This window comes from Ruditapes philippinarum, unplaced genomic scaffold, assembly GCF_026571515.1.
Source record: "Ruditapes philippinarum isolate M1 unplaced genomic scaffold, ASM2657151v2 ctg12_1_1_1_1, whole genome shotgun sequence".
Classification (NCBI taxonomy): Eukaryota; Metazoa; Mollusca; class Bivalvia; order Venerida; family Veneridae; genus Ruditapes; species Ruditapes philippinarum.
In genome coordinates, this window is record NW_026861084.1 from 495,764 (window position 1) to 515,830 (window position 20,067).

Here is a 20,067-nt window from a genome sequence, read left to right on the forward strand (position 1 = left end):
TTTAAAGCACATGAAAGGAAATTCATTTACGGAGGGAACTGTGTCAGGGATTTTTGTTTGCTCAATCAGCGACTTAATTATCTTTAATTACGTAATATGTATGGTGAAAAAAGTCGCATAAAATGTTTGACGTTACGTAATATTTTTTTGAGAAACGATAGAAAAAATTTGAGACACGGTTCCCCAGATAATATAAGTATGGTTATTTTCCAAAAGTTTGATGACAAAAAAATAAAAAATGACTTTGATATGACGATTTAAAAGTTTAGGATTTTTATTCAAAATCAATCATTTACAAAGGCAATTTTTTTCAAATATGTTATTATTTATGATGATCAACGACATTTAATGCACAAAGATTAAATAAATAACAATTATTACTAAAATAACTTTGTTTAAATGACATTTATGTGAGTACCACGGAAAGTGTCTGTTGTCACCTTAATTGTCAATAAAATTCAATTAATCTTAATTCTGTGCACATTAACCATTGATCTGAATTAGGTAAAATGCATAGTTTTTACCTGTATTGTCTGATATAGATAATTTTCGAAGAAGTGACAATTGATGATCAACTGTCAATGATTTTAATACAGGTAGCTTTTCATGGGTATTGTCATGATTGATATAGCCTAAGGTATTTACTGGCAAGTGTTTGTTGGTGACTATTGTTAAGATTAAAACTTGCCTGAAGTCAAGGGCCCACAAAAGAATTCACTCATCTTGCAATTTTTTCTACAAAATAGATTCAACACCATATTGTTACATTCATTAAAGCAGGCAGGATGATTCTCCCGCACCGCACTAAAACATTTTATTCTTCCAAAGGATTTAACAGGAAATTTAAAAGCAAAATGCATCCATTGCTCTTAAGAGTACGAAGGAAGTTTAACTGTTACTTCAAGCTTTGTTTCTCATTTAAAGGTTAGTAATGCTAATTGTCTTTTGAGCGATTTAAGTACTTAATTGTATAAAATAATTGGATTATCAAAGTTTTCATACATTTTGCAAGAGCTTTAAGATGATTGTAACGAGTGACTTTTGACTGAAATAATTACCAATTCTCAAGAATACAACAGTTTTAATGTTGATTTTATGTATAATTTCAGAAGAAACATGGTGAAGTTTATCTTGAAAGTACGCATCCAGCAAGCCCAATTAAAGGCCCAGTTAAAGGCCAGACTTCACGTGACGGCTATATGACTGAACACAGTGAATCACAGAACCACTCTCCAACAGATCCAATACAACTGATGATCAATGATGCCCTGGTATCCTTTATCGCCGGTGATCTGATATCGCTCTCAGTAGTTTAAAGTGTAAACCTCAAGATAGCTGAAAAAACTTGATCCCAAGTACAAAGTACCTACTAGGAAACTTTTAACCAATTCATTGCTCAACGCAAAATGTTCAGAAGTTTGCTTAACGCAAAATGTTCAGAAGTAAGAAAGGACATTATGGTTGAATTAAAAGCTGCCCAGAGAGAAGACTTAAGAAGTACGAGTGAGGGCTATATCTTTGCAGCAATTCTTTATCCTAGGTTTATATTATTTCACATTACATGTCCCAATCCTTTCACCCTTGTGTCCACTCCAGGTTTTTGTTTGGTGCCTTCTGGGTGTCCTACTTGAGTGTGTCGGGGGGCCGCGTCCTGTAAACGTTGTCTTTGCCTGTTTTTAAAGCTAACGTGGTGATTGAAAGAGAACGAAGAGAATGAATATATAGAACAATTACGTGGAAATATTAACTCTTTTGAACACTCTACCGATAATGTCTCTCCTCCACCTAAAAAGCCAAGAACAGAATCCTCCATCTTTAGTTTCATTCCACAGACACCTAAGCGCCAGAGACATGCCTCTAGAATAAACGCAGAGCTGGAAAATATCTAGCAGAAGACTGTGAAAAATTCGAGTCTGACCCTCTTACATATTGGTCATTAAATGATGTTAGACTGCCAACAATTTCCAAGCTTGCAATTCAATATCTGGCTCTACCAGTCTCATCGACACTCGTGGAGAGACTGTTTCTTATTGCAGGCAAAGTTTTTCGTCCTGATCGATGTAATACGAGTGACAAAAACTTTGAATCTCTAATGTTTGTTAAATGTAACAAGGCATTGTGAACAAAAAACAGACTGATGAGTTTGATTTCAAATTTTCAAAGTGAAAATAAATTTTTCTGTATCTGGTGTGCTTTGTAACTATGTTTTGTTTTTCATATTAAAGCAGTTTAACTAGAAAATAATTAATTGTAATTAATTTTTTTGTTCATATTTAATTGTAATTAATTAATAACAATGTGAAAATCCATGTAATTATAATGAAATTGGGAACTTTCCATTTTACTTTTAATTAATTAATTACTTTTAAAAGAAATGGTACCCATCCCTGTTCATGACATCGACTTTTAATCATCAGTACACAGTATGCATAGATAACTTCATTTTTGTGACATTTATCTCACAGCAAACAATAAAAAGTACATGTTCACCTTCTAGTTTTCATGCACATAGCTTTTTTCATTGTTTTGGTCGCGATAATTAATTACAAAAATGGCGAATTACGCCTATTTGAAAACTATATCAAAACAATAGGGCCATTATGGCCCTGAGTCGCTCACAAGAAACAGCTGCTTGTCCATTATTTTTTCAATATTTTCTAATATTAAATTCAAGCATGGAATGTCTTACAAAAATTTGAAGAAATGCCATGACCTTGGGCATTTAAGATTAAGCTTAAACGAGTGACAAAAACTTTGAAGCTCTAATGTTTGTTAAATGTAACAAGGCATTGTGAACAAAAAACAGACTGATGAGTTTGATTTCAAATTTTCAAAGTGAAAATAAATTTTTCTGTATCTGGTGTGCTTTGTAACTATGTTTTGTTTTTCATATTAAAGCAGTTTAACTAGAAAATAATTAATTGTAATTAATTTTTTTGTTCATATTTAATTGTAATTAATTAATAACAATGTGAAAATCCATGTAATTATAATGTAATTGGGAACTTTCCATTTTACTTTTAATAAATTAATTACTTTTAAAAGAAATGGTACCCATCCCTGTTCATGACATCGACTTTTAATCATCAGTACACAGTATGCATAGATAACTTCATTTTTGTGATATTTGCGATGGTAATATCACTTAAAATAACTTATTTTCTACGTTGTAGCCGTTTTAATGATCAATTAGACACACGTTGCTAATTTAGACATGGTGGTCTACAATGTCTAAATTTCAAGGGGAAATACAGTTTTCAAGGCTTCTCGGAAGGCAAACAACTGGCTGCGTCACAATCTAAACCTAACAACTAGTCTGTAATCACACACCTGAAATAAATGCATTTCATAAAAAACATATACACATTTATCTCACAGCAAACAATAAAAAGTACATGTTCACCTTCTAGTTTTCATGCACATAGCTTTTTTCATTGTTTTGGTCGCGATAATTAATTACAAAAATGGCGAATTACGCCTATTTGAAAACTATATCAAAACAATAGGGCCATTATGGCCCTGAGTCGCTCACAAGAAACAGCTGCTTGTCCATTATTTTTTCAATATTTTCTAATATTAAATTCAAGCATGGAATGTCTAACAAAAATTTGAAGAAATGCCATGACCTTGGGCATTTAAGATTAAGCTTAAACGGGGTCAATCAAATAAATATGAGCAAATGTGATAAAAGACTAACTAAGAATGCTACTGACAAAGTTTGGTGATCATCCATCAATTAGTTCTGTAGAAATAGACATTAAAAGGTATTTCTATTTTAAGCTTTAGTAGCCACTTGAAGGGGCCAATCAAATTAATATGAGCAAACTTGATTATAGACTACCCAAAAATGCTACAAAGTTTGGTGACCATCCATCAATTATTTCAGTAGGAGATGATGATCAAAGTTTTTTTCCCTATTTTTTAGCTTTAGCGGCCCCTTCGTTGCCTTTGTCTTGTTGATCTTTATTCTTTTTTCATGGAATGGCACTATTTTGTCACATTGAAGGTTCCATGATAACAAAAACCTGGAGTGGACATAAGGGTGAAAGGAGTGGGACATGTAATGTGAAATAGTATCAACTAAAACGGGCCCAAAAGGGAATTAAAGGGATAAGGGTTGTAAGGGTGAAAAGGTGGAGAGGGGGTTAAAAATAGGTAAGAGGGGGCTTGAGAAAATACCTACCGTCAACGACAATCCAACAAGACAGACACCACAAAACATGTACACATCCAAAACAAGTAACAATACAGACATGAAAAACACGTGAAGGAACACAGAGGGGTACCGCCTTGGAACGGTCAGTGGTAGTTAAACCACTGGGGAGTTTAAACCGGTTTTAGGCGCGCCAAACCTCACTCTTAGCCCTAATATGTTCCTGAATGACATCAAAGGGTAAATAAAATTAATCCCCACCAAGTGAAATTCTAACAATGGCCATGGTTACATTAGACGAAATAAATTAAACACATACAAACTTATGTAAATATGTAGAAAAAGGTACAGCCTAATGACCTTACCAAAGTATTTGATGCCTTAAAGGAAGGCAGAGCAACAAGAAAATCACCTACAAGGGCCCGACGAAGTAAGACAGAAGACGAAAATTAATACAATTCAGTCCCAAAGGGCTTTAAGAACTGTCCATCATAGAGTATCCCACTTGTCCGTCAGCTGTAATTAAAAGAGGAAAGCGTAACGTCCAACTGTAAAAGGGTTGAACACCAAGCATGCGGTATGCCTTAAAATAATTGGGCCATAACCACTTTTAATAAACCTTTTGATAATTTTAGTGAAGACGGCAGAAACATTACTATGACCCATGATCCTATGAAGTTTGTAAAATATGAAAAACAAGATCAACAAGGAAAGGCGGCGTTCAATGAACGCAACCCCCATATGACCCAGCAACAAGAACCAATGGCAAGGAGCCCAGGTGGACCCCAAACATAAAAAGGACAGGGCAACGACACGTTAATCATTAAATGATAAATAATTTGTAACTGATTAGGAATTCAAAGAAAATAATAATAGGCCCACAAAGGGGAAGGGGACAGGAGACCGGGGGAAGGGGGGGGGGGTAATCAAAGAAATAAAAACTAGAGGCAATGGGGAAGATACTTACCGTAGACGAGAAAACAACAAGGGACACAAGCAAAAGTGTCACCAAAACAGTATGAAACAACATAGACATACATCTGAGGAACACAGTGGGGCGCCGCCTTGGAACGGTCAGCAGCATAATAATGACTGCTGGGAGTTAATCCATAGAAGTCAGGCCTGCTAATACCTAGTCGTAAAAACGTTTTTAAATTACATTAAATTTAAAAACTAAGTCTGAATAACGATGGTAAAAACTTTGTAAAATATTTACGCAATTTATAATAGCAATAACCTTGTTTAAGAAGTTTCACGTTTGTTAGTAATAAATAAATTGCGTTCATTAAAATCATCAACACGACTGCACGCCCGAGCAAATCTAATTAATTGAGAAATATACACCCCATATGATGTATCTCCATCTAAATGTGGATAGTTAACAGTATTAAAATCAAAATCCTCTCTTTTATCGTAGATTTTAGTTACTATAGTATTGTTAATGATAGAAATGTTTAAATCTAAAAAATATCTAATAACGTCTGAAGATATAGTTTTCTTTTCAATTTAAGTTCACTGGGATATATTTTAGAAGTCGGATTTTACAGAAATCATCACCATATTGAGACGACGGTGTTTGCGTGCAGGATTTGGGTGGCTACCTTGAAGGTCAAGGTCACAGCATGACCTTGCAGCAAATCGTGTCCGGCCTATAACATCGTTATTTGAAGTCGGATTTTACAACTATTTCACAGAAAGGATCACCATATTCAGACGACGTGTCGCGCGCAACATTTGGGTTGCTACCTTGAAGGTCAAGGTCAAAGCATAACCTTGCAGCAAATTGTGTCAGGCCCATATCTTCGATATTTGAAGTCGGATTTTACAACTATTTCACATAAAGGATCACCATATTCAGACGACGTGTCGCGCGCAACATTTTGGTCGCTACCTTGAAGTTCAAGGTCACAGCATGATATTGCAGCAAAATCGTGTCCGACCCATAACTTCGTTATTTGAAGTCGGATTTTACAACTATTATACAGTTATGAGTGTGACGACGTTTCGCGCGCATTCGGTCGCTACCTTGTTTTCACACTTTGAACTTTATCTGTGACATAACTCTGACATTACAAGAGGTATACCTTCCTGTGTCCAAAACCTATTCGGGGAGCATCACCCTGTTCAACCGGCTGTTTCATTAGTAACCTCAACAAAAATATGTTGATTGAGGAACTTTGATGATTCATATCCATATATATTTCAAAGTGGATATCTAGATTAAATAAATACAAATAACCATTTCAATTCAAAGCCTTTTGCCTTCAACTGGGGTAATATTCTGTGTCGTTTTGATTGAACAAATTGAGGGAAAACATAAATATGATTAACTCAGACATCCACTCATTTAATTTGAACATCTGACGTAAAAAATAATAATAGTCGTGTTAATTTCATATCTGAAATATCAAATGAGCTTCTCCTGTCCCCTTCTCCTTTGACTGTGTGGGCCAATAGTCAATCATTTACTTGTTTTCTTTGAATTCCTAATCAGTTACAAATTATTTATCATTTAGTGATTAACTTGTCCGTGCTCTGCCTTTGCCTGTCCTGTTTTTGTTTGGGGTCCGCCTGACTCCTTGCCACTGGTTCTTGTTGCTGGGTCAAATTGGGGCTGCGTTCATTGAACGCCGCCTTTCCTTGTTGATCTTGTTTATCTTATTTTAGCCTCAAAACAAATACAGCCTTATGTCCATGAACAGGCTCAATCAAACCGAGCCTGCAACATTTTCAATTTTGTTGTGTTGGACTTTCTTTAGGGATTCTGTTTTTTCTCTATTTTATTGTCACATCCGTGTTATTTGTGCCGTGTGGCGGCTGTAAAAAGTCTCCCCGTACATTTAATCAATGATGTTATATTTTCGATCCTTGAAGATCGTTCAGCACGACATTATTGTTTTGAATACATGTTATGTGGTACTTTTAGTTTCTTCTATTGGGCCATTTTCAACTTGGGTGGTTCCAGTATTCCTACTTGAATACTGTATAATCACCCTTAGGATATGTTGCCTGCTTTTTATAGTTGTCTTTTGACGTCCTATCTGTGATATGCAGGCTTCATAACCTCAGATCCCCTTTCAAAATTCCATTTTATTTAGTTCCGCCCATTGTTTTCTCGTTTAGGGCAAAAGCTTTCTTTTACTTGGGGACCATACGCCGCTTTTCATGGAATGGCACTACTATGTCACATTGAAGGTTCCATGATAACCGCCGTATGAACACATCTGCGGATGTTTCTAAATTCAAAATTTCACCATTTTCGTGTTGAATGTTGAATTCTGCTTAAGCCGGTGCTAGGGGGCGTGGACGGTAACTTGCACTTTACAATACCGTCCATGAACAGGCTCAATCAAACCGAGCCTGCAACATTTTCAATTTTGTTGTGTTGGACTTTCTTTAGGGATTCTGTTTTTTCTCTATTTTATACGTAAAATTATCGTATAAAGTTACAATATTAATGTGTTTTCATGCCAATCCCGTTATGCAACCACGATCTCGGAGCATGTTATTACCTGATTTATACGTTTGTCTTCTTAAGGTTTGATGTAAGAGTATTATAAGTGTTGTTAAAGGACCCTCATTAGGTAGATGTCGCGTCATTTAGTATCTATATAAAGATGTTTCTAGAATTAACAAATTTGAGATAGATGGAAAAGGGATGATGGTCTTAATACGTGAATAGAAGAATTAATGTTCTCCCGGGAACAGTATTAAAGACAAAATCTAAATTACAGAGCCAATTAATAGTTTTTAGACAATTATCTATTTTATCGGTGTTTTCCTTCACGTCATAGATAATTAGTGGCTTTTCTGATTTTCAGAATTGATGTTCGGCGACTTTGATTTAATAGCTTTGTGACATTAAATAAGTAACATTATTTAAAGGGCCGCACGAAATTTATAACAGTTTTGTACTTAAAATTCTTGAAGCAGTGTATTGGTTTAAATGTCTCTTTACTGGAAAAAACATATAAACTTACATAGAACAAAGTATATGTTTGCATAAGCAAAAACATAATAATACATTTTAAATGTTGTTGTATATGAAATACTACACCTTAAATACTTTAGCTTAACGTCTTGTAGTGTAATAATTTGGATTCCCTTTCATATTTCATATGATAACCTATACTGTTTAATATGCTTATTAATGAAAAGGAACATGTTACAAAATATGCATAAAATATAGTATGCTATTAGGCCTCTTATGATTTTTAGAATTTTTTTCACCAACATTTAAATTTGTAACATCGATACTGTGCAATTAAGAAGTGCATCTTGTCTAAAGATACTCTCGTATATACCTGTAACGTCTCATTAAAATGAAAACTGAATAGAAGACCGTTCCTTAAAACCATGTTATCATGCTAAAATGATTTGTCTCATTATTATAGTCAAAAAGTCAGACATAACTAAAGTGCTAGCATTTAAACAATTGAGAAGGGATTGTTTTGGCCTGCAATTGCCTGTAATTGCAAATGCCAGTTGAATAAGACGCTTCGTTGTAAGTGTTCCTTCAGGAAGATACTATATTAAGCCTTTAAGCAATATATGTCAAACGATACTGCGAGACACGAGAGTCCCTACATTGTTATTTATGGAAATGATTTATATCTTTGATTTCCTGATCAATATGTAAAACAAGACCATATTTCCAGAATAACAAGCAGGTCCTTTTGAATATCTATTGCCTATAATTTGTTTATTCTCATTTACCCCGAACACAATTATGTCAATATTATAAAACAAAAATGGAAACAAAATACACAGTGGCGTGTTATATTGAGCGTTTATGACAGTGAAAATGTTTTTAAAGATAAATGCAGCACTAATTGCTTTGTTTATTAAAGAAAAAGCTAATGTCTTTTGACATTGTAAAGTCAACTACGCATTTTTTACCTGGTGAGCTTACTAATGTGAAGGCCATCCAGCAATTAAAATAATCAAAATGTTAATTCCGATAATTTGCGATGTGTGTTACGCAGTCAACTGTTTGCACTAAGTTCTCCAATTATATTTGTTGTCATCGTATGCTTTAATTGGCTATAATAATTTTCTGTAGAAAATGTCATTAAACTAGAAGGTTTTTGTCACAAACGCGTCTCCCAAAACCATGTATGGTCACGCATGTGAAGTTTCATTGAAATCCCACCAGTAGCTTGACCTGTGAAAGCCGAACAAGATTTTTCTATTCATAGCTCTGACGGCCAATTTGTGCAGCGAAGCGGAACGTGCCGGTACTTTGCACAACTAGGGATGGTACTGATCACTCCTGTAAAGTTTGGTTGAAACCCATACCAGTAGTTTGACCTGTGACGACCGGACAAGATTTTTCTATTTTTAGCTCTTTTTTTGCAGTGAAGCGAAACGTGTCGAAGATGTGCACAACAAGGAATGGTACTGATCACTACTGTAAAGTTTGGTTGAATCCCACGAGTTGTTTGGCTTCACGTGAAGGCCGTATTTGATTTTTCTATTTTTAGCTCTGGTTGCTATTTTGTGCAGCGAAGCGAAACGTGCCAGTGATATGGTACTGATCACTCCTGTACAGTTTGGTTGAAATCCCACCAGTAGTTTGAACTGTGAACAAGATTTATTATTTTTAGCTTTAGCAGATATTTTGCGAAGCGAAACGTGACGGTGATGTGCACAACTAGGGATGGTACTGATCACTCCTGTAAAGTTTGGTTGAAATCCTACCAGTAGTTAGACCTGTGAAGGCTGGACAAGATTTTCTATTTTGGGCTCTGGCGGCAATCTTGTGCAGAGAAGCGGAACTTGCCTGTGATGTGCACAACTAGGGATGGTACTTATCACTCCTGTGAAGTTTGCTTGAAATCCCACAAGTAGTTTGACCTTTGTAGGCGGATAAGCTTAATGCGGACGGACGGACAGACAGACGGCGAAGCAAAAACAATACGTCACCCAAAATTGACAATTATGTTTGTGCAAATAATTATGAGATGAAAATGTGTGTATAATTATAATTTCGTATTATTGTTTAAGAGGGCTGCCATTTTAAGAAATTTCTTTCCTGTCAGCCTTCCAGGACTAAAAACATGAACTGGTCAACTTTGACAGTCCTGGCTAATAGGCATTTGTGAAAGATTTACTACACTCATATCCTTAAGTAAAATCCTTTAATCACAGAAGTGCATTCAAAGATATGAAATTCTTCCAGAATATTTCAAGTTTGAATAAGAGAACGGATGAACTATGTTTAAAAAATAGAGAAAATAAGAATCCCTATCGAAACTCAAAAACGTCAAAAATGAAAATGTTGCAGAGCCTGTTCATGGACGATACTGTAGTGCAAATTACCGCTCATGCCCGCTAGCACCGGCTAAGACAAAATTCAACATTTAAACAAGAACATGGTGAAATTTTGAATTCAGAAGCATCTGCAGATGTGTTCATACGGCGGTTATCATGGAACCTTCAATTTGGCACTATCGTGCCATTCCATGAAAGGCGGCGTATGGTCACGAAGTAAAAGAAAGCGTGTGCCTTAAACGAAAAATAATGGCGGAAGTAAACAAAATGTAATTTTGAAAAGAAACCGAGGTTATGAATAAGTTGCGTTCTCTATTACGGGACAAGTAAATTGTTCCTATCTTTAAAAGAAACTGTCAGTTTTAATCGACACTACATATATTCATATTGTGACCAATCTAGTGTGTGAAATTTTAAACAGAACAAATCTACTCTGTGTAAAGTCAAAACCTGTTTATTTGATGATATATAGAGACTGTGTAGCAATTATAATTATTTTCTTATATCAAATTTGAGCATAGTATATCTTTAAGTTTTCATTTTTGCTTAAAGCCTTGAGCAACAAATTTTGTAATATTTTTATAGATCCTTCTGATGTTAAATCTAGCAAACCAAGTGCATTTCAGACAAAAGATGTTCTAACAATTAAGACTCGGCGCAACAAAGAAATGTTCTTTCCATATTGTATCTTTAGTATTGTATCTAAAATATTTTATCAAAATAAATAATTGCATTGATCAATGTATTATAGAGTATTTATCAGTATATACCATTTAAAATAAAATTTAATCAATAATAATTTTCAAACTCAATTGTATTGTAGTGCTTTTTGTTAATTGTTACAATACTGAAAACATTATATTTGCCAAGTACATTTTTCCATGAGCAAAATCTTTTTAAAAGATGAATTTGTAGCGATTAAATGATATGCATCACTTAACTTAAGGCTTCTCCACCACATAACATCATATCCTAACTGTCGCTCCACTTATACCAGGCAGACAGACATACATATACTTTATTTATATTTGTACAAAGTACATCATCTACATACATGTATAATTCATATAAGTATATAACCTATCAACGTGATTAAAAAGGAATATAGTAAATAATATAAAAAGTGTTTGTAGTCAAGTTTAAAAAAATGGTACTAAGTGGAGTGGTATAGTTTATTTTATACGGCGATGAGTAACGGAGCGAAAACGATTATCTGATTTGAATGAGATTTCCACTTTTCACTTCACACTTTAATTTACTTACAATACCGTATTGTGGTGTAATTGTTTCGATTTATTTTCATATTCTATGATTCTATAATTTTTTAAGCTTATTACTGACTATTCCATTAAAACAAAAATATTGCATGACATTACGCCACTCATTATTCTAAGAAATCTGATTTTGCAAACATTTAAATCTGATACTGTGCAATTTAAAAGATGTGTCTTAATAATTGCTTTCTTATTTACTTGTATGCTCTCATTAAACGACAGACTAACTAGAAGCACCATCCTTGAAACTATTTTATGTCGCATTAATTCATCTCATAATTAATTAAAAAATCTAGACATAATGTAGGAAAACATTTGATACATGTAAAACATATAACTGTCGTAAATATGGAGGGAGCGTTTTAGTCTTAATAGCACATAAATAAAGTTAAATAGATAAGAAAGAAGACGCATCAATTGCAAGGCAATACAGTATTTTTCAAATGCCTTGGAGTGCCTTTTTATCTCGGTAAGTTAATGTATAAAGTATGTAGGCTACATGGACATATACGGATGCACATAGAAACAAGAGGGCCATGATGGCCCTGAGGTCGCTCACCTGTATATAGGCCCCCACCCCAATTTTTACCCAAGGGCTTTTATTTGTTTATTTGAACAGACTTGGTAGACACCCATAAGAAGATGTTTCATGCTAAACATCTAAGTTCTAGCTCATTGGGTTTTTTAAAAGAAGATTTTTAAAGTTTTTACTATACACATATAGTTAAAAACAATGACACCCCTGGGGAAGGGCCAGTTTTGACCCCCGGGCTTTCATTTGAACAAACTTTGTAGATATTTACTTAAAGATGTTTCATGCTTAATATCTAAACTCTAGCTATTTGGGTTTTTTCAAAGAAGATTTTTAAGTTTTTGCTATACACATATAAGGAAAATCAATGACCCCACCGGGCGGGGCCAGTTTTGACCCCAGGGCTTTTATTTGAACATACTTGGTAGACACCCATTAGAACATGTTTCATGCTAAATATCTTAGCTCTAGCTCTTTGAGTTCTTTAAAAGAAGATTTTTTAAGTTTTTGGGGCGGGGCCAATTTTGACCCCAGGGCTTTTATTTGAACAAACTTGGTAGACACTCATTAAAAGATGTTTCATGCTAAATAGCTTAGCTCTAGCTCTTTGGGTTCTTTAAAAGAAGATTTTTTAAGTTTTTACTATATGCATATAGGGAAAATCTATGACCCCCTGGGGCGGGGTCAATTTTGACCCCAGGGCTTTTATTTGAACAAACTTGGTAGACATTCACTAGAAGACGTTTCATGCCAAATATCGAAGCTCTAGCTCTTATGGTTCTTTAAAAGAAGAATTTTTAAGTTTTTACTATATGCATATAGGGAAAATCAATGACCCCCCGGGGCGGGGTCAATTTTGACCCCAGGGCTTTAATTTGAACAAACTTGGTAGACACTCGCTAGAAGATGTTTCATGCTTAATATCTTAGCTCTAGCTCTTTGGGTTCTTTAAAAGAAGATTTTTTAAGTTTTTACTATATGCATATAGGGAAAATCAATGACCCCCTGGGGCGGGGCCAATTTTGACCCCAGGGCTTTTATTTGAACAAGCTTGGTAGACATTCACTAGAAGATGTTTCATGCCAAATATCTAAGCTCTAGCTCTTACGGTTCTTTAAAAGAAGATTTTTTAAGTTTTTACTATATGCATATAGGGAAAATCAATGACCCCCGGGGCGGGGCCAATTTTGGTCTCAGGGCTTTTATTTGAACAAACTTGGTAGACACTCAGTAGACGATGTTTCATGCCAAATATCTTAGCTCTAGCTCTTTGGGTTCTTTAAAAGAAGATTTTTTAAGTTTTTACTATATGCATATAGGGAAAATCAATGACCCCCTGGGGCGGGGCCAATTTTGACCCCAGGGCTTTTATTTGAACAAACTTGGTAGACACTCACTAGAAGATGTTTCATGCCAAATATCTAAGCTCTAGCTCTTAGGGTTGTTTAAAAGAAGATATTTAAAGATTTTTCTTTCGGTTGCCATGGCAACCAGAGTTCTGCATGGAATTAAATTCTTTGAACAATTTTTAAAGGTGACCACCAAAGGAACATTCCTGTGAAGTTTGGATGAAATTGGCTCAGTGGTTTATGAGGAGATGTCATTTAAAACAAAAGTTTACGGACGGACGACGGACGGACGACGGACGGACGACGGGCGAAAAGCGATCACAAAAGCTCACCCTGTCACTTTGTGACAGGTGAGCTAAAAAGACATTAATGGCTCTGTTGATATGATAAATAAATTGTTGATAAGCTTATGATGAAGGATTGATAGTTTAATTAACGAAAGCAATGCCATGAAGCTCTGGTGATATAACTATGTATTTAACTAAAATATAAAATAAATATAAATAAATAAAAACATAAATAAATAATAAGCAAACACGTTGAGTTGATCAAAAATAACACAGCATACAAGCTTCTTACAATCGTCCATCAGCTTAAGTCATGCTATTGTTTAATGTTTATTATCTAATCTTGCCTTTACAAATATGACAACATATTGCTTTTAGTATAAGAAATATATTACAAGTTGTACTTCATATCAATCACTAGAATGTAACATCAAAGGGTTAATTCGTAATATGATATCCTTTTATTACTTAGGTATACGTTAACAAACTCCCACAGGAAATCATGTTCACTTTTATACATAAACACGTTATAAGTATCTCATCTCATTGACACGAACTATCAATTAATGCGAAATGGGTTCATACACATTTTAACGTAGACATTCAATGCTTATTCCGGAGTGCATAATCACTTTTTGTGTGCAAAATCTCTACGGATTTGTTTAAACGCATTTTGGGATCTAACTTTTCACTTCGAAAAAAATATGTCATAACAAATGTTCTATATATCATTAGAGGATTAAAAACTAGATAAGTAATACAAAATCAAAATTGATGTTTGTTTTATAAAAATGAGAATCAAGTACATCATCAGCCATGAAGTATACTTTATAGAAAAACAATGTCGTATGTCTCTTCTTTCATGTTTTATAAAATTTATCATATCAATTTCAATTTCTAGAAGAAAGAATGGCATGTTACAATGTACAAGGAAAAACAAAGTATTTGTTTTCTTTTAATCCGGGTGATTTGAATGTGCTCATAAGTTCAAATACGAAAAAAATAATCTATTAAAATCAAGTAACACCTAACAATAGTTTGCCCAAGTACAGAACAAAACATCTACATTAAGCAACACAAATAGCATGAGTGTACATGAACACAGTGGTATATCTTTGTAAATAAATACATGAAATGGTTTACTATTTCAACATACAATATCATTTTTAGTGTTTATAAAGGTGAAAACTATTAATTATCTTGAGAGGGGGGAAAACAACTTAGTTTTTGTTTTAGTACATTTGTACCGGCGAAGAGGGACAGAATTAGTGTTCGTTTCTTGGTGCTATTCTAAAACGGACTGGAGTTAAATACTACGTCGTTGCTATTTACATACAGGGCTTTAAATGTACTCGTATACTATAAAAAATAACTTGTGACATATTTACACACCAAAGAGCAGCATACTAACCAATCTATTTCACTAGACAAATACACTGTTCCAAGGCAAACAAACAAGTGCGCCATTGTCTTTCCTTCGTCCTTTTAATGTTGTTCTCCAAATTTCTTCATCATATTCTGGTATTCGGCGACTTGCTTTCTTATCCTCATCAGGTTGGTCTTCTTGGTTTCCTCTGCAATTAGCTACCTTTCGGGATATGCGATGATCGTCAATACGGATGTGTTGTTGTTGCCAACGATTCACGCCAGTTTTTCATTCGCAGGCTGGTTATTTTGAAGAATGCCTTCTCTGAGATTCCAGGTTTGTAGCTAAAAATCGGCTGGCGGCATTATAAAAAGCATTTTCTTTTCAATTAATGTATAATTACCAGAATAGAGTATTTGTGTCTAATATTTAATTGATTTAGAATGTATTGTACGTTGTATTTCTATAGGGTTTCTTCTTAGATAAGGCGACAACGTTGTTTTTGATTATTTTTCACAAAAATTCTTTAAAATTAGTTTTACTTAATTGCGACAGTTTTTGTTTCTCTTCGGTATTATATTTCATTTAATTAATGCGTTTGGTTTGAAGTTTCTGCTTCAATGTGTTCTGGTCGTGAAATAGTTTGCTTCGTAAAAATATATTATATTTCCTTTAAAATGTCAATCTTGCACAAGAACACTCATCATAAAACCAAGGCAATTGAGGATATTTATATTGTTTGCGGTAATATTATTTGTAGAGTTAATCATATCTGTTAAATTTTAAAATTCATTGGGGCTCTTTATGATAATTTGTTGTTGTTATTGTTTTTTTAATATCACCAACATTAGAAGTATCTCATATAATACGAGTATTGTGTTTTTTATGGTTACTATCATTGATCGTAAATTGTGTTTTGTGGGCGTATAAATATGCTCGCGTGATCAGAAAATTCGTTTGGACATTTCAAAGTTTTTATATGACATACTCGTATATCTTTTGGTTTCAATAGAAAAATAGTCTACTAAGAGAATGACATGCAAATCCTCCCAACTCTCTTTATGCAGACGACCGATACGTAACCCATGTATGATGCAGACTGCCAAAATTATATCAGTCGTCAAACACGTTATCTTCAGAGTCACTTGTAGGCATGTGAATACGCTCAAGATAACTAATCATCCTTATCAATATATCTGTCAAAATTAATCGACTGTATTTGAAATTTTGCTTTTTAAGTCTACTAATAAGAAACATTTGCCCATTGCTATAGAGCTTTTTTTTCAAACCCTATCTTTCTTTCTAACAAATATCAATATTGCCTGTTTAAACAACTTAATCCATCAAAATCTAAACACGTTTGCTTATATAAAGAGGTTTCCGACAAAATAACTGTATCATATTGATAAATAATTTCTAAAAATTCATTATCTGAAAATTTTCTACATAGATCATTAATATTCCATGCTAATAATCTTATGTCCGAATTCCCACGACATTCCTAATAACGTGTAAGCGGTGGTTCACATAACTTGCAATCAACGAACAACACTTATTTTCAGACTTTTTTTCTGTTCAACTTGATAAAAAGTTTATTTCCGGAGATGCGTGCTGCCTGTTTGTTCTGTTCAGCGACCTCTACCAATGACTTGAAGGCATTAGGTGCGTCGCGGTATTTTTGGGTAAACTGGAGCCCAACTGTTCTTTAGGGATTATTAATTTTTGTAGAGTCTTTAGGCGCACCATTTCTCTTGAATAATAGTTATGAAAACACCACAATAGGACGTATTTTCCGTTGCTTTCCTACATCGAGTCGATGTGCACGATCAAATGTGATGTTTGTAGTGTCATCTATGTTCAATCGAATTTCTATCTAGTTCTAAATCTTTTGTGATTTTTTTGGATTCCATAGAATGCGAGATTTACTCTCAAAGCGGGAATATAAAAATCTGGAAACAAAGTGATCCCTCGGAAGCATTAATCACATCTAAGTTACATGAAAATTGCAGACTCGATTTGATTGAGTCTGAACATGAGGGATAATGAATGCGTGCAACATCCCTCACGCCCCCTAGCACCGGCTTGAGCGATACTCAATTCTCAACACTTATTAGTGGTAGCATCAATGATCCCGAAGGACCAGAAAAATATTACAAAAAATATTACACTGAAGTGAATACGGGGCAACTTTTTACAGCTGCCACGCAACATTTGACACCTGCTACTATGAAGTATAAAAATCTGGAAACAAAGTGACCCTCGGAAGCATTAATCACAACAAAATTACAAGAGAATCGCAGACTCGGTTTGATTGAGTCTGTACATGAGGGATAATGAATGCGTGCATCATCCCTCACGCCCCCTAGCTGCTGCTTGAGTGGTACTCAATTCTAAACACTTATAATAGTGTACTTATACTTATTAAATAGAGATACTTATAAGTCTAGTATCACTTCCTTACATTTATGCGTCTCTTGTTTATGTGTCTGAATACTATATTCAGCTTTCTTGTACATTGTACATCAAATTTCTGTTTTTGTTGATTCATTTTTTCGTTCGCCATGTTCATCACTGAGGCATTGGCATGATTTCTCTATATTGTTAACTTTATTTTCTACTTTTGATAGTCTGTTCTCCAACTAGGACATTTTTACATTTATATTTCCTGGTGAATATTCCATATGACCTATTCTGTTTTTCTGGTTTCTATCTTGCCTACTTAGTGTATAAGTGCTATTAAAGATTTTACATCGTTGATTAGGTGTGACGTCCATGATGGCGGTATATTATCACACTGAATGCTCTTGTGCGTGTGCAGATATACTTAGTTTGTAAAATATGTACCGGGTAATGTTAAGGTTCAGTTAAGCCGGATGTTCCGGGTTGGGGCATTATTTATTGGTACATGTATTACCTCCCTTAGAAGACAGCCGCCATTTTCATGATTTTTCAGTTTTTTTTGCTACATAAATTTTTATATCGCGATGTTAAATATTCCAAGCATTCAATTCTACAACTTATTATTGCACGGTTATGTAATTAATTAACTAAAGTATGCTCGTTTTTGTTCAGCAGTTCAAACGCCTTTCGGAATAAGAAATGCAAATAGTTGTCTTCCAGCCGTTGCTAGTACATCACTTGTCCGGCAGGTGCCGGGAACAGGATGGCAAATAGCCTTGCGGCCGACAAATCATATTCAACAAGTGCTTATCCGAGTTTTTACGGATACGGCCGATATAACTTAGGGTATTCAGAGTGTCCATTTTATACTGTTCCGCATAAGATGAAAGAACACAATGTCAAAAAGCGGCTGTATATGATGACATATGATGGCTGTATATCTGTTGCGTCTTTCAGACATTAAATAACTCTATTTTTCAGAATGGGTTCAGCTCCAACTGACCTTACTATTTTAAATGGCACAAGTGAAACTGATTGGTTGTCCACGCTGCGCAAATACATTAATAAAGGTGTTTCTTTTTCAAACAAACACATCACATGAAAGGGGAGAGAAGAAGATGTTTTATTCAAGTAAATTAAATGATATACAAGTACAGTATTTAAAACAAAAACCCCAAAATACAAGAAAGTTTGCCTAGACCGTCTGAGGATGGAACCATCAGTCCCTAAAGTACAGATTCGACTGTATTCCTATTGAACTAAGCGGGCTGGAAAACATTTTTGTGTATGGCTTTATATATTATTCACATCGAAAAATAAGTAAATGTTCAGAAACTTTTAAGGAAACGTCGGTTTATACACTTTTTCTTCTGCATTTTTATTCTCTATTTTATCTTTTAAAATTGGAGTGTAACATGTTATTAAGCGTTAAATAGAAATCAGACGTGGTTGTCATCCTTAAAATATACAAAGAATGTTTAATCTGCGCGGAATTATCATTCGCTCGATAAAAGCCTAAAAGCAGGTATTCGTTTGAAACAGTAGTTTAAAATCTAAAGTTGCTACATGTTGAAAAAATTTTACAAAAATAAACTTTCAAAATTTTAGTTTATAATATGCAAGTTAATAAGAAATTTTGTTGAGTCTGTGTCTAAGATGAATAAACGTATAAGTTGATAAAAAAATAGATAACTAGAAATAAGGTACTCACATTCTACAGGTTTCAGGTAAAATAAAGTTCAATCTTCTAGCTCCCTAACGTTTAATAATTTTATTTCTTGAAAACCCTGCAAATAAATTCCAAGTATTTCGCCCTCCTAAATTCTTCAGTTTAACAATGTGTGATGATATTAGTTCACATTATTTCTAAGCGATAGAACAAACGCACAGTATGTGTTTGACAACGATTGGTCGAACTAAAGAGATTGAATTGCACACTTATGGGACAATTATTTGTCAGAACAACTGTTACAATATTTTAGTGTATTTTCAGACACATTAATCAGATGTCATATTTTCTTGTTTTTCATGTATATAAGTTCCAATTGCAGCTTAATGTAAGACCAGTATAAAAATATCATATCTATAAATAAACTACATGTATAACAAATGGTATGATTGTAAAATGACACATAAAATGTAGAAAAGGTAAAATAAACTTATATTAGATTAATTTTAAGTTATAACAAATTATGAAAAAAAAACATCTGTTACCAATCACGAGACTAGAATGTGAAACTAAATGAACTGATCAGTTATATATCAAGAGATCATACGATTTCTGAAATATCCTTGAACAACTTACCGACTTTCCTTATTTTTGATCTAGTATTGTACCAAAGTATTTCATTAACTAAAAGTACTACATGGCGTTGTTCTATGATTTGTCTTATCAATTTAACTACTGTCGGTGGTCATGTTTAATGGTTGACC

At 34.1% G+C, this 20,067-nt stretch overlaps 1 protein-coding gene across 1 annotated transcript in view; it reads left to right on the forward strand.

Moving 5' to 3' along the window:
- LOC132714467 (uncharacterized) overlaps positions 1 to 20,067 on the forward strand; it is a 41,799-nt gene that overhangs the window by 12,371 nt on the left and 9,361 nt on the right. The window contains exon 2 of the mRNA XM_060697365.1: positions 1,110 to 1,271. Coding sequence (XP_060553348.1) covers positions 1,110 to 1,271 — 162 coding nt within the window. The remainder of the gene's footprint in view (positions 1 to 1,109; positions 1,272 to 20,067) is intronic.